Source organism: Tursiops truncatus, chromosome 3 (assembly GCF_011762595.2).
Source record: "Tursiops truncatus isolate mTurTru1 chromosome 3, mTurTru1.mat.Y, whole genome shotgun sequence".
In the NCBI taxonomy this organism is placed as follows: Eukaryota; Metazoa; Chordata; class Mammalia; order Artiodactyla; family Delphinidae; genus Tursiops; species Tursiops truncatus.
The window spans coordinates 18027062-18040548 of record NC_047036.1 but is presented as its reverse complement, the minus strand read 5'-3'; the positions used below and the strand labels follow the sequence as shown (position 1 = coordinate 18040548).

The 13487-nt window shown below is 36.0% G+C and overlaps 1 protein-coding gene across 2 annotated transcripts in view; it reads left to right on the top strand.

Annotated features, from left to right (window-relative positions):
- The window catches only part of CDH12 (cadherin 12), a 280630-nt gene that overhangs the window by 244054 nt on the left and 23089 nt on the right, over window positions 1-13487 (top strand). For both annotated transcript variants that reach the window (XM_019951035.3, XM_019951034.3), the window contains one exon: window positions 9906-10042. In XM_019951035.3, the coding sequence (XP_019806594.1) occupies window positions 9906-10042 (137 nt within the window). The remainder of the gene's footprint in view (window positions 1-9905; window positions 10043-13487) is intronic.

Below are 13487 nucleotides of genomic sequence, written 5' to 3'. Positions count from 1 at the left end.
CTGCAAGAATTCTATACACTTACATAGGTTTCCCTGGTTTAAACCTTACAATAACTTTAAATCTGAAAAATGTTTAATTCAACTATGAGAAAATTGACATTGTTCAGGCTGGAAATATAGAAACAAAATGTACTGTTCTTTTGTTGACATTTTTTGTACATACGGAAAAAAATCTTATTACTTATTACCTTTCATTTTTCTAGACAACTACAAAGTCCTTATAAGATTTAGACATAACTAAGAATTTATTGACAAAATCCAGTGGATTTGTGATACAGATCTACAGCTCTAATTTTTTTGAGGATTGGATCTTGGTAGCCAATGATGAATTTGCTTTTATTTTAAGATATTTTATAGTATTCTAATGATACAGTGGCTGCGTGTCCAGATATTAGGATGGTGAACTATTTTTGAGGCTATCTTGTTATGCTTCACATAGCTCTTAAGAATGAAGGAATGTCCAAGTCTGTGATCTTTATTACTGACTTAAATGTTTTGGGTTTACATTTTACCTGCTAGAGGTTAAGTTTCTTTGCTTTCTCTCAAAGTGCTGAGTGCTCTATGTAAGTGCAAATTTCATAGCTGTTTCCCTTCTCTCTATAATTTATATACATGCTCTTAGAGAATAGCCCTTTTCTCACAGTTGTTTGAAATTTTAAAATTATTTTGATTTTTTAAAGATTAGTTACTTTAAATATATAATAAATAGATATAAATCCTTCTCCATGGAAAATATTGTAAGAATCAGGATCCAGTTTATAAGCTGCCCCATATTATTTAATAAGAGAATGTGAGTAATTTTCAGAGAAAAATGAGCTAAAGAGTAGATAATCACAGGAGAAAATGAAAAATCAGTTACCAGAAAAAGAAAAACCAAAACAAAACAGTAAATAAAAGTTTTCTTTCAAATATGGTGTCCATATTTGGGTATCAAATGGTAAATGACTCTAGTTAAAATGGCATCTTTCTTCAGAGACATTTGGCCGCGGCCTCCAGTGACAGTAAATAAATCCAACTTGATTAGGAACGACAGGCATTTGATTCAGTTCAAGGGAACAGTTGTCATAAAGCTATATAAAAAGACTTCAGAATAAATATGTCTAAATACTCAAAATATATAAAACAAATATTTCCATGTGTGAGTGTGATCAGGTCATTATTAAGAGGAAAAGTTAGATGTCCTTATAAAATAATTAAATGCATACAGGCAAGTACAAGATATTATGGATAGAACAATAAATTCAATCGTACTCTAAAGAAACTTTCTGTATAATCATGAAAACAAAATACAATTATTTTGCTCTTCTCATTTGAGAAAGACTGTTAATACAAATTGAAATAAATAAATAAGATGAAAGAAGTAAGAATATAGAAGTTTGTAATAAGGAGGCAATAAATGCTTCCTACAAGAATTTGGCAAGGCTTCATGGGAAGACCTTGAGCAAAGGCATAATCACATTCTTTACTTATTTACCCAGGTATTATTGTCCATATTTTTAATAATGAGAAAACTGCCATGACATGCTTGCTATCTAAGCTCTTAAGTGCAGAGCCCATTATATATATATATATATATATGTATATATATATATATTTAACATTGTTATTAGAATATAATTGCTTTACAATGGTGTGTCATTTTCTGCTTTATAACAAAATGAATCAGTTATACATATACATATGTCCCCATATCTCTTCCCTCTTGCATCTCCCTCCCTCCCACCCTCCCTATCCCACCCCTCTAGGTGTTCACAAGCACCGAGCTGATCTCCCTGTGCAGAGCCCATATTTAATCAATATTTACCTAAACTTTATTTTCTTTCCATTAGAGGAAGCTGCTTTGAGGTCTCTGAAAAATAAACCAAAGGCCAGGTGTAAAGCTTTGGGAGCAGATGAGGGTTAACATCTAGAAACGTAAGATCATACACAGTCAGCAGACCACATATGACTATTAAAAAATAACTAAAAAAAGACTCCCAGAATGAGGAAAGCATAAGCAACTTTGAGGAAAAGTATAGCAATTATGATTTTAATAATATGTAGAATATAGTGTATTTCTTTTTCTTTAGAGAGCTATTTTATTCGTATCACATGCTTCCAAATAGAATTTAAGGACAGAATAATTCTGCCTTTATTAATTTAATAATTTGATCTAGTGTTTAACTTCTCATCAAACATTTAAACCAAACGACAGAGCTATCTAAGCTAAGATGTAATCTGTGATGAGGAAAATAAGAATGAGGAGGAGGGTTAGGAAAAAACAAAACTAAAAGGAACTAGTAGGAAATTAGCAACTACTGTTTAAGGAAGTTTGAGAGAAACATATTAGGATTCCTCAGAAAACAATTTAATTGCGATGTTGATGAAGCAATTACAATCTAAGTGTTGTATGTGGCTTAAATTCTTAGTAAAGTGTTTATAGAAATAAATTGAACTGAATTTACTTTCATTTAGTTATCTGCCACCAGACCAAAAAAAAAATTAAAAAACAAACACTAGCAAAGAGTGAAGAGTAAAGAGATTTTGATCTATTATTAGTGCCTGGACAAAATATTGCCTACCTTGACCTGAGTCATTACTCTTAACATTATTATTGCTTAAAAAATGAGATGTAATACTTTTATTTTTTTATTTTTTATTTTTTTGTAATATTTTTAAAGTACTCTGTATCATCAAGTACTATTTTACAAAATGTGTTTGAGAATTGGGACAGGGTCAAAGTTAGCTTTTCCATTAACTGTGAGAAAGCTATTAGGCAAATTAAAAGAAACAATTTTAAGGGGAGTGTTTACCTAATGAAGAGAACAAAACTTTAAGGCATTTCTGAAAACTCATTTTCAGAAAAATAATAAAATTGTTCTCTGTCGAGTGGTCTGCACAAGATTAAGTTAATGCATTAATTTTTGATTTCCATTGAATTGTTAAAACAAGTTTCTTATCAACAGTCACTGTGCATACTTTTTATGAACTATAGATTTGTATCATATATCTATCCTAAGCATCTTTTTTTAATTTGAATTTCATCTACTCACCAAGTAAGTATAACATGACTCAAACACAGTATGTACCTAAAAGTTATACTCATTTAAACTGGGGAGTTGGGCCAAATTAGACAGTTTATATTATATTGTGGTTTTTGCTGAAACCCGGCCTCTGCACACCAGCACCAAATTGAATCTCCAAGACAGATTTTTGGGTGAAATAGAAAAGAATAGCTTTATTGCAGGGAGCCAAGCAAGGAGTACAGGGCAACGAGTGCTTAAAAGACCCAAACTCCCGGAAGGCTTTCAGGGAAAGGTTTTTAAAGACAGGGTGAGGGAATGGGGTTGCAGGGTGTGTGATTAGCTCTTGGACGTTTTTCTGATTGGTTGGTAGTGAGGTAATTGCGAGTCAGCATCATCAACCCTCTGGTTCCAACCAGTCTGGGGTCTACGTGCTTGTGGGCAGCATGCAGTTCCTTTCTTCTACCTGCTGGGGGTTTCAGTATCTGCAAAACAGCTTAAAGGACATGGCTCAGAAGATCCTTGACTTTGTTTAATGGCCAAAGTATTATCATTATTTTGTCTTGCTTGACTGTTTTCCTTTCTTTCTGTATTTTCTCACTTCTCTAATTAAATTTATTCTTTGAGTAAAGTGTTTCTACAGACAAAAGGCAGCTGGAGGACATGGGTGGGAGTCTTATCTTGGGAAATCCTCATAGGGTTGTGCTTGGTTATGTGATTAGTTGCAATTAAGATATCAGTCTACCCTTAGATTGAATGTGGACTGTAGCAAACCCAAAGTAAACCAGTGATGGCTAACTCTGGGACGGTGATTCTCCTGAAACTGATCTAGACACTTTATAACTGGGTCATGTCTTCTCTGAAAATATCCAGGATATGTAGGAGTGTTTTCATTGTCAGTGCATTGATGGCCACATCCTATCTATGTCTCCTAATTGCTACAGTGGGCAAAATACCACAGTAGAATATGGCTATTGTCTAATGTTTATCATTCAGTCAGGCACAGGGATCAGCCAGTTACACAAAGGTAGGACCTTAGGAAAATGCCAGGACCTAGTGTTAAAAACCTAACCGGCTATGGGAAGATGCTGAAGACGTTTTTACTGAGTAGAAAATGTTCAGCTAAGAAGGCAGTAAGCTTTCCAAGAGGATAACATCCAGAGGAAGGGGTATCAAACATCACAAGGTGATGGAGATAAAAACTAGACGCCAGAAAATAGTGAATGAGAACCAAAGCAGCATTGTAAGAAATAAGGCCTGGCTATTGTGCCCATGGTTTGTACTTCAGGTGTTTGGGGTTGGGGGGCTTCGTAGTTCAGGTGTTTTAAATTTGAAGGCTACATATGTCACAACTTTGTTCTAGAACAAAGCACACATTTGTGTGATAAGAAGAGTTTTTTTTTAATTGAAAAATAATACAAAATAATCAATAATGTGGAAAGAGAGAGGGAGGAAAGGATATATACACACACATACATACATGTACACACCCCACATGAATGATTCCATACCTAGGTACATATATCTTATCTCATTTTGTCTATACCACACTTACTTTTATATTGCTAGGTAGGTATTATTTTCCCAAATTTTACAGAAGACAAGGAGAACAGACATTAGGGAGCGAGATTCCTAACCTAACTGCACAAGGTAAGTGAAGGAACCGGTATATCACCCTAGTTCTTTCTCCAGAAAGTTCATGTTCTTAATTCTATATCTATTTCTTTGCCTCTCAGGGGTGGTTGATTTATGGAATGCAAACTCTATGTCAGTGTTAGACTGAAATGACTAAATAAATGAAATTTGCTTACTCACCTTCTAAGATATTGGATTTTGGTTGATAGATAGAAAGATAAAACAGAGATAGGCACATTATTTTATGTATGCAATAAGTAAGTTCTTGAATTTTTAAACACATTACCAGATAGACCTAAATTTAAAATGAACTGTGGGTGTGTAATGATTCATTGTGCATAGATTCTGTTTGACTCAGCTTTCTAAACTGTAAAATATGCTGTAAGAATTAACTAGAAGTAAGGTGATCTATTGTCACAGTTTTTACTGGGACCAAGGAGTTTTTTGGATCTCAGGATATTCAGCACTAGTACTGAGAAAGTCCTCTGCAAACCAGAAAGCTTTTGTTGTCCTAAATAAGACATTCCTAAAACCCTAAATAGGGTTGAAGTAGAAATATTTAACTATTATATAGGTAATAAGAATAGGATCTGTGCATTGATTCAATGTAGTGTTTAAGTTCCAGATGCTATAACATGCAAATAACGTCCCAGGTCCTTGGCAACACATAGATGAATAAAGTAACCTCAAGTAATTTAAAGGGCCTTGAGTAAGAAAGACAATCACAGGCACAAAATGTACATAATCTGTCTTATGTTTGCCAAAATCTGCAAAACAATTGAGTGCTATGAGCATCAGAAAAGGACCTATTCATTGCAGAGATTTGCAACAATGCAAATACGTGCAGAAGAGCTTTAAATAATATCATGCAGTTTAATTGGAGTAAATGAGAAAAGAAGAAAGGAATTCCAAAAACTGGTGGAGTTTCTACTTAAGGAATGGCAGCATGAGGAGCTCTGCAGACATGCTCCCAGTTAAACAGCATAAATGGTGAAAATTATTTTTTAAAAATTACAATCATATATGGTCTCTGGAAAATTTCCTAAGAGCATATAGCAAATGAAGAAACATTTATTCAAGAAGATCTATTAAAACACGATAAGAACATCAAGAGACTGTGGCACTTGACCCCAGACCTGTTTCTTCCCTTCCACTCCCATCTCCCAGCTCAGCCTGATAGAGATTTCTCTCTGGACTCTGCATGGAATGGCTGAGAAAACATGGCTCCTCTCTCCTCAGCTCTCAATCATGGGATACAGTATCTTACCAGGAGGGGCAGGATGCCAGCGTTTCTCATCTTCTCCAACTCTGAGTTTCCAGAAGCGAAATTCCTGGTGAGTGTGGTTGAGATTGGCAGTTTGTTTCCTCCACTCACTCCACTTCACTCACAGGGCAGAGGCCCTACGGCAGGCAGTCTGATAATATAGGGCCTCGTGTTGCTTTTTGCACTCCCATAGAGTCAAAATGAGAAGACCATCATTCCTCCATCCACTGCCGGCAGCAGTGATGCAGAGAATTTCCCAGGGTAAGAGAGCCCGTAGGATTGGAGAACTTTAGCTCTTCCCAAAATATTTTCCTTTATTTTTTTCAGTTTTAAGAGACATAAAATAATAAAAGTACTAAGTAACAATGTTTTATTGTATTTTTTACTGTATCAGTGTACTATAGATAACAATATATATATTACATACATCTATAGATATATAATAGCACATGGCTACCTAGGAGTAACATTTCTATATTTTATTAGAATTAAGTTAATATAAATTTGAATCTAAGTTAAGCTGCATATGGTAACATCTAGAGCAGATAATAAGAAAATAACTCAAAAATATTGTGTAACATTATTAAAAGAATTAACATTCCACTAGAAAATATACACTTAATGAAAAAGAAAGTAGCAGAGGAGAAATCAGAAACCTTGCACCATCACAATTTTTATCCTATAGAAGTGAAATTTCTGGAAAATTGGAGCTTATCCCAATTAATGAATTAAATGAAAAAGTTTTGAACTAATAAGTTTAAAATGTTTTAAAACCTACCACCTACTGCACAACTTGAATATATGAAAATGACTGAATTGTTCATTTTAAATTGGGAAATTGTATAGTATGTGAATGAAGCTATTATTAAAAATAAGGCTTAGGAAAAAAGTAAGCATATATTTGAAAAGTGAGGCTTTATTGCAGAGTTCAGAGTAGGATATATTTGTTAAGGTTAGAACAGAGTGCTAATAGGAAACAATAATTAGAAAGTATGTTCCATGCAAAGTAAGAGAAATAGATTTCATTCTATATGGAAAATAGTTACAGAATCTCAGCATTGCAAGGTACATTCAGACTCTCCAATCACGCTCAAATTTGTTCCACCACATCTGCACCAACTATTTCGACGTCAATATTTGAGTAGTCCTGGAGCTTTATGGTTTTCTGAGGAAACCCGTTATGACCCTGTGCAACTCTGACATCAAAAAGTCTTTGATAGGGGCTTCCCTGGTGGCGCAGTGGTTGGGAGTCCGCCTGCCGATGCAGGGGACGCGGGTTCGTGCCCCGGTCCGGGAAGATCCCACATGCCGCGGAGCGGCTGGGCCCGTGAGCGATGGCCGTTGAGCCTGCGCGTCCGGAGCCTGTGCTCCGCAACGGGAGAGGCCACAACAGTGAAAGGCCCGCGTACCGCAAAAGTCTTTGATATACTTATCCAAAATCTTAATTTCTATAGATTCCATTTTCCTGTCCTATCTGTATCCCACTGAAACATAACAAGTAAATCTAACACCTCCTTCACATGAGTGTCCTGATCAAATTAAAGGCGGCTAGCATGTTTTATGTCTTCTTTCCTTCAGCCTGCATAGCCCTAGTTATTTCAACTACTCACAACCCATTGAATCAAATATCTTTCCAGCCTCTTATCTTTGTCTCTTGGCAAGATTCTGGTCTACAGGAAATGCTAACAGCCTTGTCCCCTTCAAATACATCCACCCTGTGCCCTAAAAGTGATGAACTCTTAACCCATACCCTAATTATACGTTTCGAAGTGTTCATTACTCACAAGATCATGTCCCACCTCCTTAATAGAATTTACGAGACCCTCCTTGACCTAAATCACTTATCTTTTTTCATGTTATTGTGCCTTTCAGATATTTTCCCGTATTTCCCAACAGCTTATATTTTCCCACACAAACTCTATGGTTTTGCTACTGCTGTTGCAGCTTCCTGAAATACCTTTCCTCCTCTCCTCACTTTGTCTGCCTCTCTCTTCTCGTGAATAATTCCTTTATAGCCTTCTAATGTCAGCCACACACCGTGTGCAGGAAGGTTTGCCTGAATCAATACATGTTGAACCAGGCATCTTTTCTTTGCACTCCTGTAGTGTCTTTTCTTTCTTTCTACCAGGCATAAAAATCATCTGTTTATATGTGTTTCCCCAACTAGACTCTTTATTAGTGGGCATCTTACTTTACCACTTTTTATGTGTTTCAACCCTAGTACAATGTCCAGTGCACAGTGGGCACTCCACAAATATTTAGTGAATTCTACAATTAAACACCAACCATCGTTAGTCTACACCAACAATTCTTTAGAAATGCTAGTCACGAAGGAGGTTCAGTAGCAATTTGCTTCTTAAATTAGGCATGTGCTCAAGTTGAATAATGGTGTTGAAAAGGGGTATTGTGAGAAGATGCTTTTTTGTTCAGAAAAGGACATCAGGCAATAGAGAGAATTAAGCTCCTTGTATCTGGTACTCCTTGAGTTTTAAATGTACCTTAAGTTCATTTATAATTTTTGAGAGCATTTCTATGAGATAGCATGTTACATTGAACTCATAAGGCATGCATTATCATAAATCAACAACAGAAATATCAAAGGCAGATGAAAACCTTGGTTCATACTCTGATCTTATCAGTTACTAACAAATATTGACAAGTTATAAATGTCACCTATAAAGCAAACTAGTTTTGATCTAGCGCCAAAATGATATGCAAACTGCCCCAGTTTTAGGTAACCAGTTTGTCAAAATTATAACTTGCAATTTTGAAACACATATCTTAACTAACTTTTTGTGACTGCCTGGGGATTTAGATGTGCTGACTACTATGATGTCATCTGTTTCAGCCACTGTTTGTAAGGACTTCACCTTGATTCCCCGGCCAGAAAAATGGTGATAAACATATTGTGCATTCAGTCTTTTGATTAGCAGAGCCCTTTTCCACTTAAAAATGATCCATTTAAAATTGGTAAGACTATCTTATAATAATTATATGGAAAACATTGATGACCTCGTTCAAATATCAGCTCTAAAACTTTCTAACTTTGTGAACTTCAGCATATGTTTTTTTACTCATATGTAAAATGGGGAGATTAGTAATACTCATTTTTTAGGGTCGTTCTGGGAATTTGTTAACATATATAAATATATAGAACAATACCTGGCACGTGGAAAGATTTCAAAATGTCCATTAATATGATGATTGAAAATATGTTTGAAAATAATTTTACATATATCACTCTATATATCCACTGTTACATAAAGGTTTATACAAATGCAATATGTCTTTTATTCACTTTCTTGCATTTCATAGTCCAGCTGCTTCACATAAAGAAGGTAACATCTGTTACTATCAAGAAGGTTGGCTAATACAGAAGATAAAGAGACATTATTAGCCAAGGTCACTGTTTTTTGGTTTTTTTTTTTTAAGAAAGTTGTCCTGATATTTAGAGTAATAAAACAACCATGGCCCTTTTATATGTGTTTGAGGGAAATATTTCTGTACAATTATCCCATTGTCAGTTAAAAATTTTCCCCTTAGTTTCCCTAACATGTTTTTTTTTTTTTTTCTGTCCATGGAAACGAAGACTCTACCTGTGTTCTGACCTCAGTTCTTTGTAGCTATTTCCAGATGCCTCTCCCACCCCCAGCTCTTCCCACAGTCACCATTAAGGAATATTTTACTGCTTGAAAAAGTTTTAATATTCAGCAGGTTAAGGAAATCAATGGTCAGCTTTAGAATTTTAGTCTCTGCTGAGCTTTCAAGGTGTCAAGGCCCTAAAATAATACGAACAGCAGGAGTACTAAATCTTTCATTATTTCCAGTTTCCCCTTGAGCATACTGACTTTGTGATAAAGAAGCTGTCATTTATACTCTTCTTTATTGCAAGGTAGGTAATAGCTGCAGGAAGAAAAATAAGGAACTGTGTCAAGTTAGCCTGACTGCCATCATGATTAATGTGTAATCATTGCACATTTGCATCTACTCTTTTTTATATACAGGTACTTCATAGATTGGAAGAGTGATGGGGACAGCTACTTTACAATAGATGCAACTGAAGGAACCATCTCTACTAGTGAATTACTAGACAGAGAAAGCACCGCGCAGTATAATTTCTCCATAATTGCGAGTAAAGTTAGTAAGTATGGCATGGACGGAATCAATGTTATACTGCAGTTCTTTGGATTTCACACTCTTAAATGAATCCCTGCTGAGGCGTTTTCATTTTCGGACTGACAGCCAAGTGGTCTCTTGGGGAAACTCAGAAACCGGCTCCTTTTCCTCATAGCATAAGTTCAGAAAAATTGTGACAGCTGCCAGTGAGCCCTGTTTGCAGGACTGGATGAATATCTAGCAGTGCATTTCATGGTGAGATCTCATCCTTTTCCACCCTGTAACCTCAAAAATCCACCGGAGTTCCGTCTTTCCACGTCTTCATCCCTGTATATATTATTGAGAGCTTCACAGACCAGGCAGGAGGAAATAACCATCACATGAAATCATCTTTTCTGAAATATTTTCTGAAATTGAAGAGAGAATTTTTAAATTCACCCCTCTTCTCTCTCTCTCCTTTCATTAAAATGTATTTTGTTACGAACATCATTGTGAAATATACAAGAGTTTTAAGTGCAATTCTTCAAGTGCAATTCTTCACTCAGAATCTATAGGATTGTTAGGAATTACTCCTTGTGTTGGTTTCTGCTTGGTCCAGAAGTGATCCTTTAGACTGAGAGTGATTATAGGTCTTATGTGTTTGGCTGGACAATTCAGGATATTATCACAACTTCCAAAGGTAACAGATGAGGGTGGGAGTGGAGACCTTGGCTATCAACATAGTTGTCTGTAACAGAAGTGCATCATACCAGTCCTTCTGCTTAGGTTCTCTTGAAAGATTTGAGGAAATCCCTTCTGAGTATCTTTCATTTTGTTTTCCTCCTATTCTCTTTCGTGCCTCTGGTACAAGTACTCTGACAGCTAATGTCACCTTTCAGTGCAGGGAGAAGCTAACTGTGAACATTTCTGTTAAGGGGTTTTTGGTCCGTCTCAACTCAGTGGGTGTAAACGGGAAACAATTTTGTTAATCTTCAAAAACTGCTTCCAAACATGCATAATCAGACACCTATTCCCGGGCCTTAATGATGCCTTTAGCTGATTTCATTACTTCTACATTATTCTGATTATTAAAGGTAAATTTAGCATAAAAGAACATGCAGCTTCTGTCTTGTTTGTTGGACTACTTTTCTGTTATGTTAGAAGACTACTGCTCTGAGGCTGTCATGTCACATGTTGTGGTCAGGTTGACAATCCCAGCTCAGCTCAGCCTTCTAACCATACCTGCCAGAGCGCTGGATATGTAAGTAAAACCATCCTGCAACCTCTAGCCAGGCTGCTTGCTAGCTGAATACCACAATGTAGCCTCCATCATTACCATGTGAAATGGAATATATACTCAGCCAAATCTTGCCCAGATTCTGATGCACCAAATTGGGAGAAATAGTAAAATTGTAATTATCTCAAGCAACTATATTTTTGTGGTCATGTGTTGTTGTACAACAATAGATAACTGAAGAACTCAATGACACCATAAGTTGGAACTTTGATTCCTTGGTAATGGAGGTAAAGATTCTCCAGCTGGAGTAGAAAGGAGAGAGAGAGAAGTAAAATGCATAAATCTCTCTTTTAAAGATTTTTTTTTGAAATATAGTTGATTTGCAATGTTGTGATCATTTAAGATGTACAGCAAAATGATTCAATTATACATGTATATGTATAAATATATATATATATATATATTCTTTTTTTACATTCTCTTCCATTGTAGGTTATTACAAGATGTTGAGTATAATTCCCTGTGCTATACAGTAGGTCCTTGTTGGTTATCTATTTTATATATAGTAGCGTGTATATTTTAATCCTAAACTCCTAATTTATCCCTTCACCCTCTTTCCCCTTTGGTAACCATATGTTTGTTTTCTATGTCTGTGAGTCTATTTCTGTCTTGGAAATAAGTTCATTTGTATAATTTTTTTAGATCCCACATATAAGCGGTATCTCATATTTGTCTTTCTCTCTCTGACTTCGTTTACTTAATTTGATAATCTCTAGATCCATCCATGTTGCTGCAACATAAATCACATAAATCACATAAATCTCTCTGATCTGCCCCCCAGAGAGTGCTCCCCTGGTTGCCACTGCTTCTAAGATTAAAATTGACTGGCTAAATGGACTGCCCACATACTCTCTTCATGTGATTTTTGAGTTATTTGGTATTGGGGTCTCTGAGCATCCCATTTGCCCATGAACTTGATATGGGCACCCAGTGGTAGAACTTACAGCTTCTTAATTCCAGGTCCCCGTGTGTAGCAGACGGCTTTCTTGGATGAATTAATAGCATGAGTTCTCAACTCCAGCTTTCTGTTTTGTCCACTAGACCCTGAGGAAATTCATATACCCTGGTCATGCTGAACAGGTACATTACAGCTTGCTCCTCTACCATATGCTTTCTCTGTCATGCTGTCTCCTTTCAAATCTGCCCTCCTTGCTCTGTTAGGTTCTGAGAGCTGATCATCCAGTCAGCTGCCTGAGAAGACATTCTATCAGGAGAGCAGAACCAAATGCCAGTCCCCCAGTTCTCTTTAACTTGTTTTCCTGAAGTTTCCTTTCATGCTAGGCATCTTTCTTCTCTCCCATATCACAGTTACATATGTTATTCATCATTCTTTTCATGCTTTCGGTTATTTCAACTCTGAATTATTTCCTTCATTCATAACACTGAGGAAAGCTTAACTATAATATAGTTAGAAAATAAACTTTAGTATTCTAAGATCTTTGACAAATAGAGTAAAAATGAGATGTCTAAGTTATGGGTTATAAGACCTCTATCGACTATATTATAGTCACTCTCAATTAACTTGGATATAGTAAGTGATAACTGACCAGAGGTAGACTATTCAAAAAATTTCTATTTATCAAAAATGTATTGTCCATAATAGAATATTTTTCATTAGAAAACTGTCTTGTGCGACCTACCCTTTCTATTAATGCACATGCAAAACGTGCATATTTTTAGAAGGAGGAGTATTAGGTCCAGTATCTTAACTCAAGATGAAAGTCTGCAGCTAGTTATTCACTCTGTACTGTAACTCTAAAAGGTCTTTTTCTCCCCAGCAGCTACTATAGCTACCAAAACCATCACCATGGTGTGAGGGCACCCATCATAGCAGGTCTGCTACCTGCAGTCAGAGCCTGAGCTTCAAACATTTGGAAAATGGCAGAGGAGTATGCATTCATACAATGCAAGCAAGTGTCATTGATCCTTAAAAGCTTAGATTCTTCAAACTTAGAAAACTGTATTTTGTTAATTATTAATATAATGAGGGCACATGCTGGCTCTTCTCTGACCTGCTGGATGTAGTTTTTACCTAAATCCAAATTAGGAAACCCCGTTGTGTGGATTCTCGTAAGTTATGTTGGCTCTCACTTGGACACATGCAGAACTGAGACTTAGACTCATAATCCATACATACAAACAATGTAAAAGGGCTGTCAAGCTAATATTTCTAAAATATCTACCCCTCGTCTAT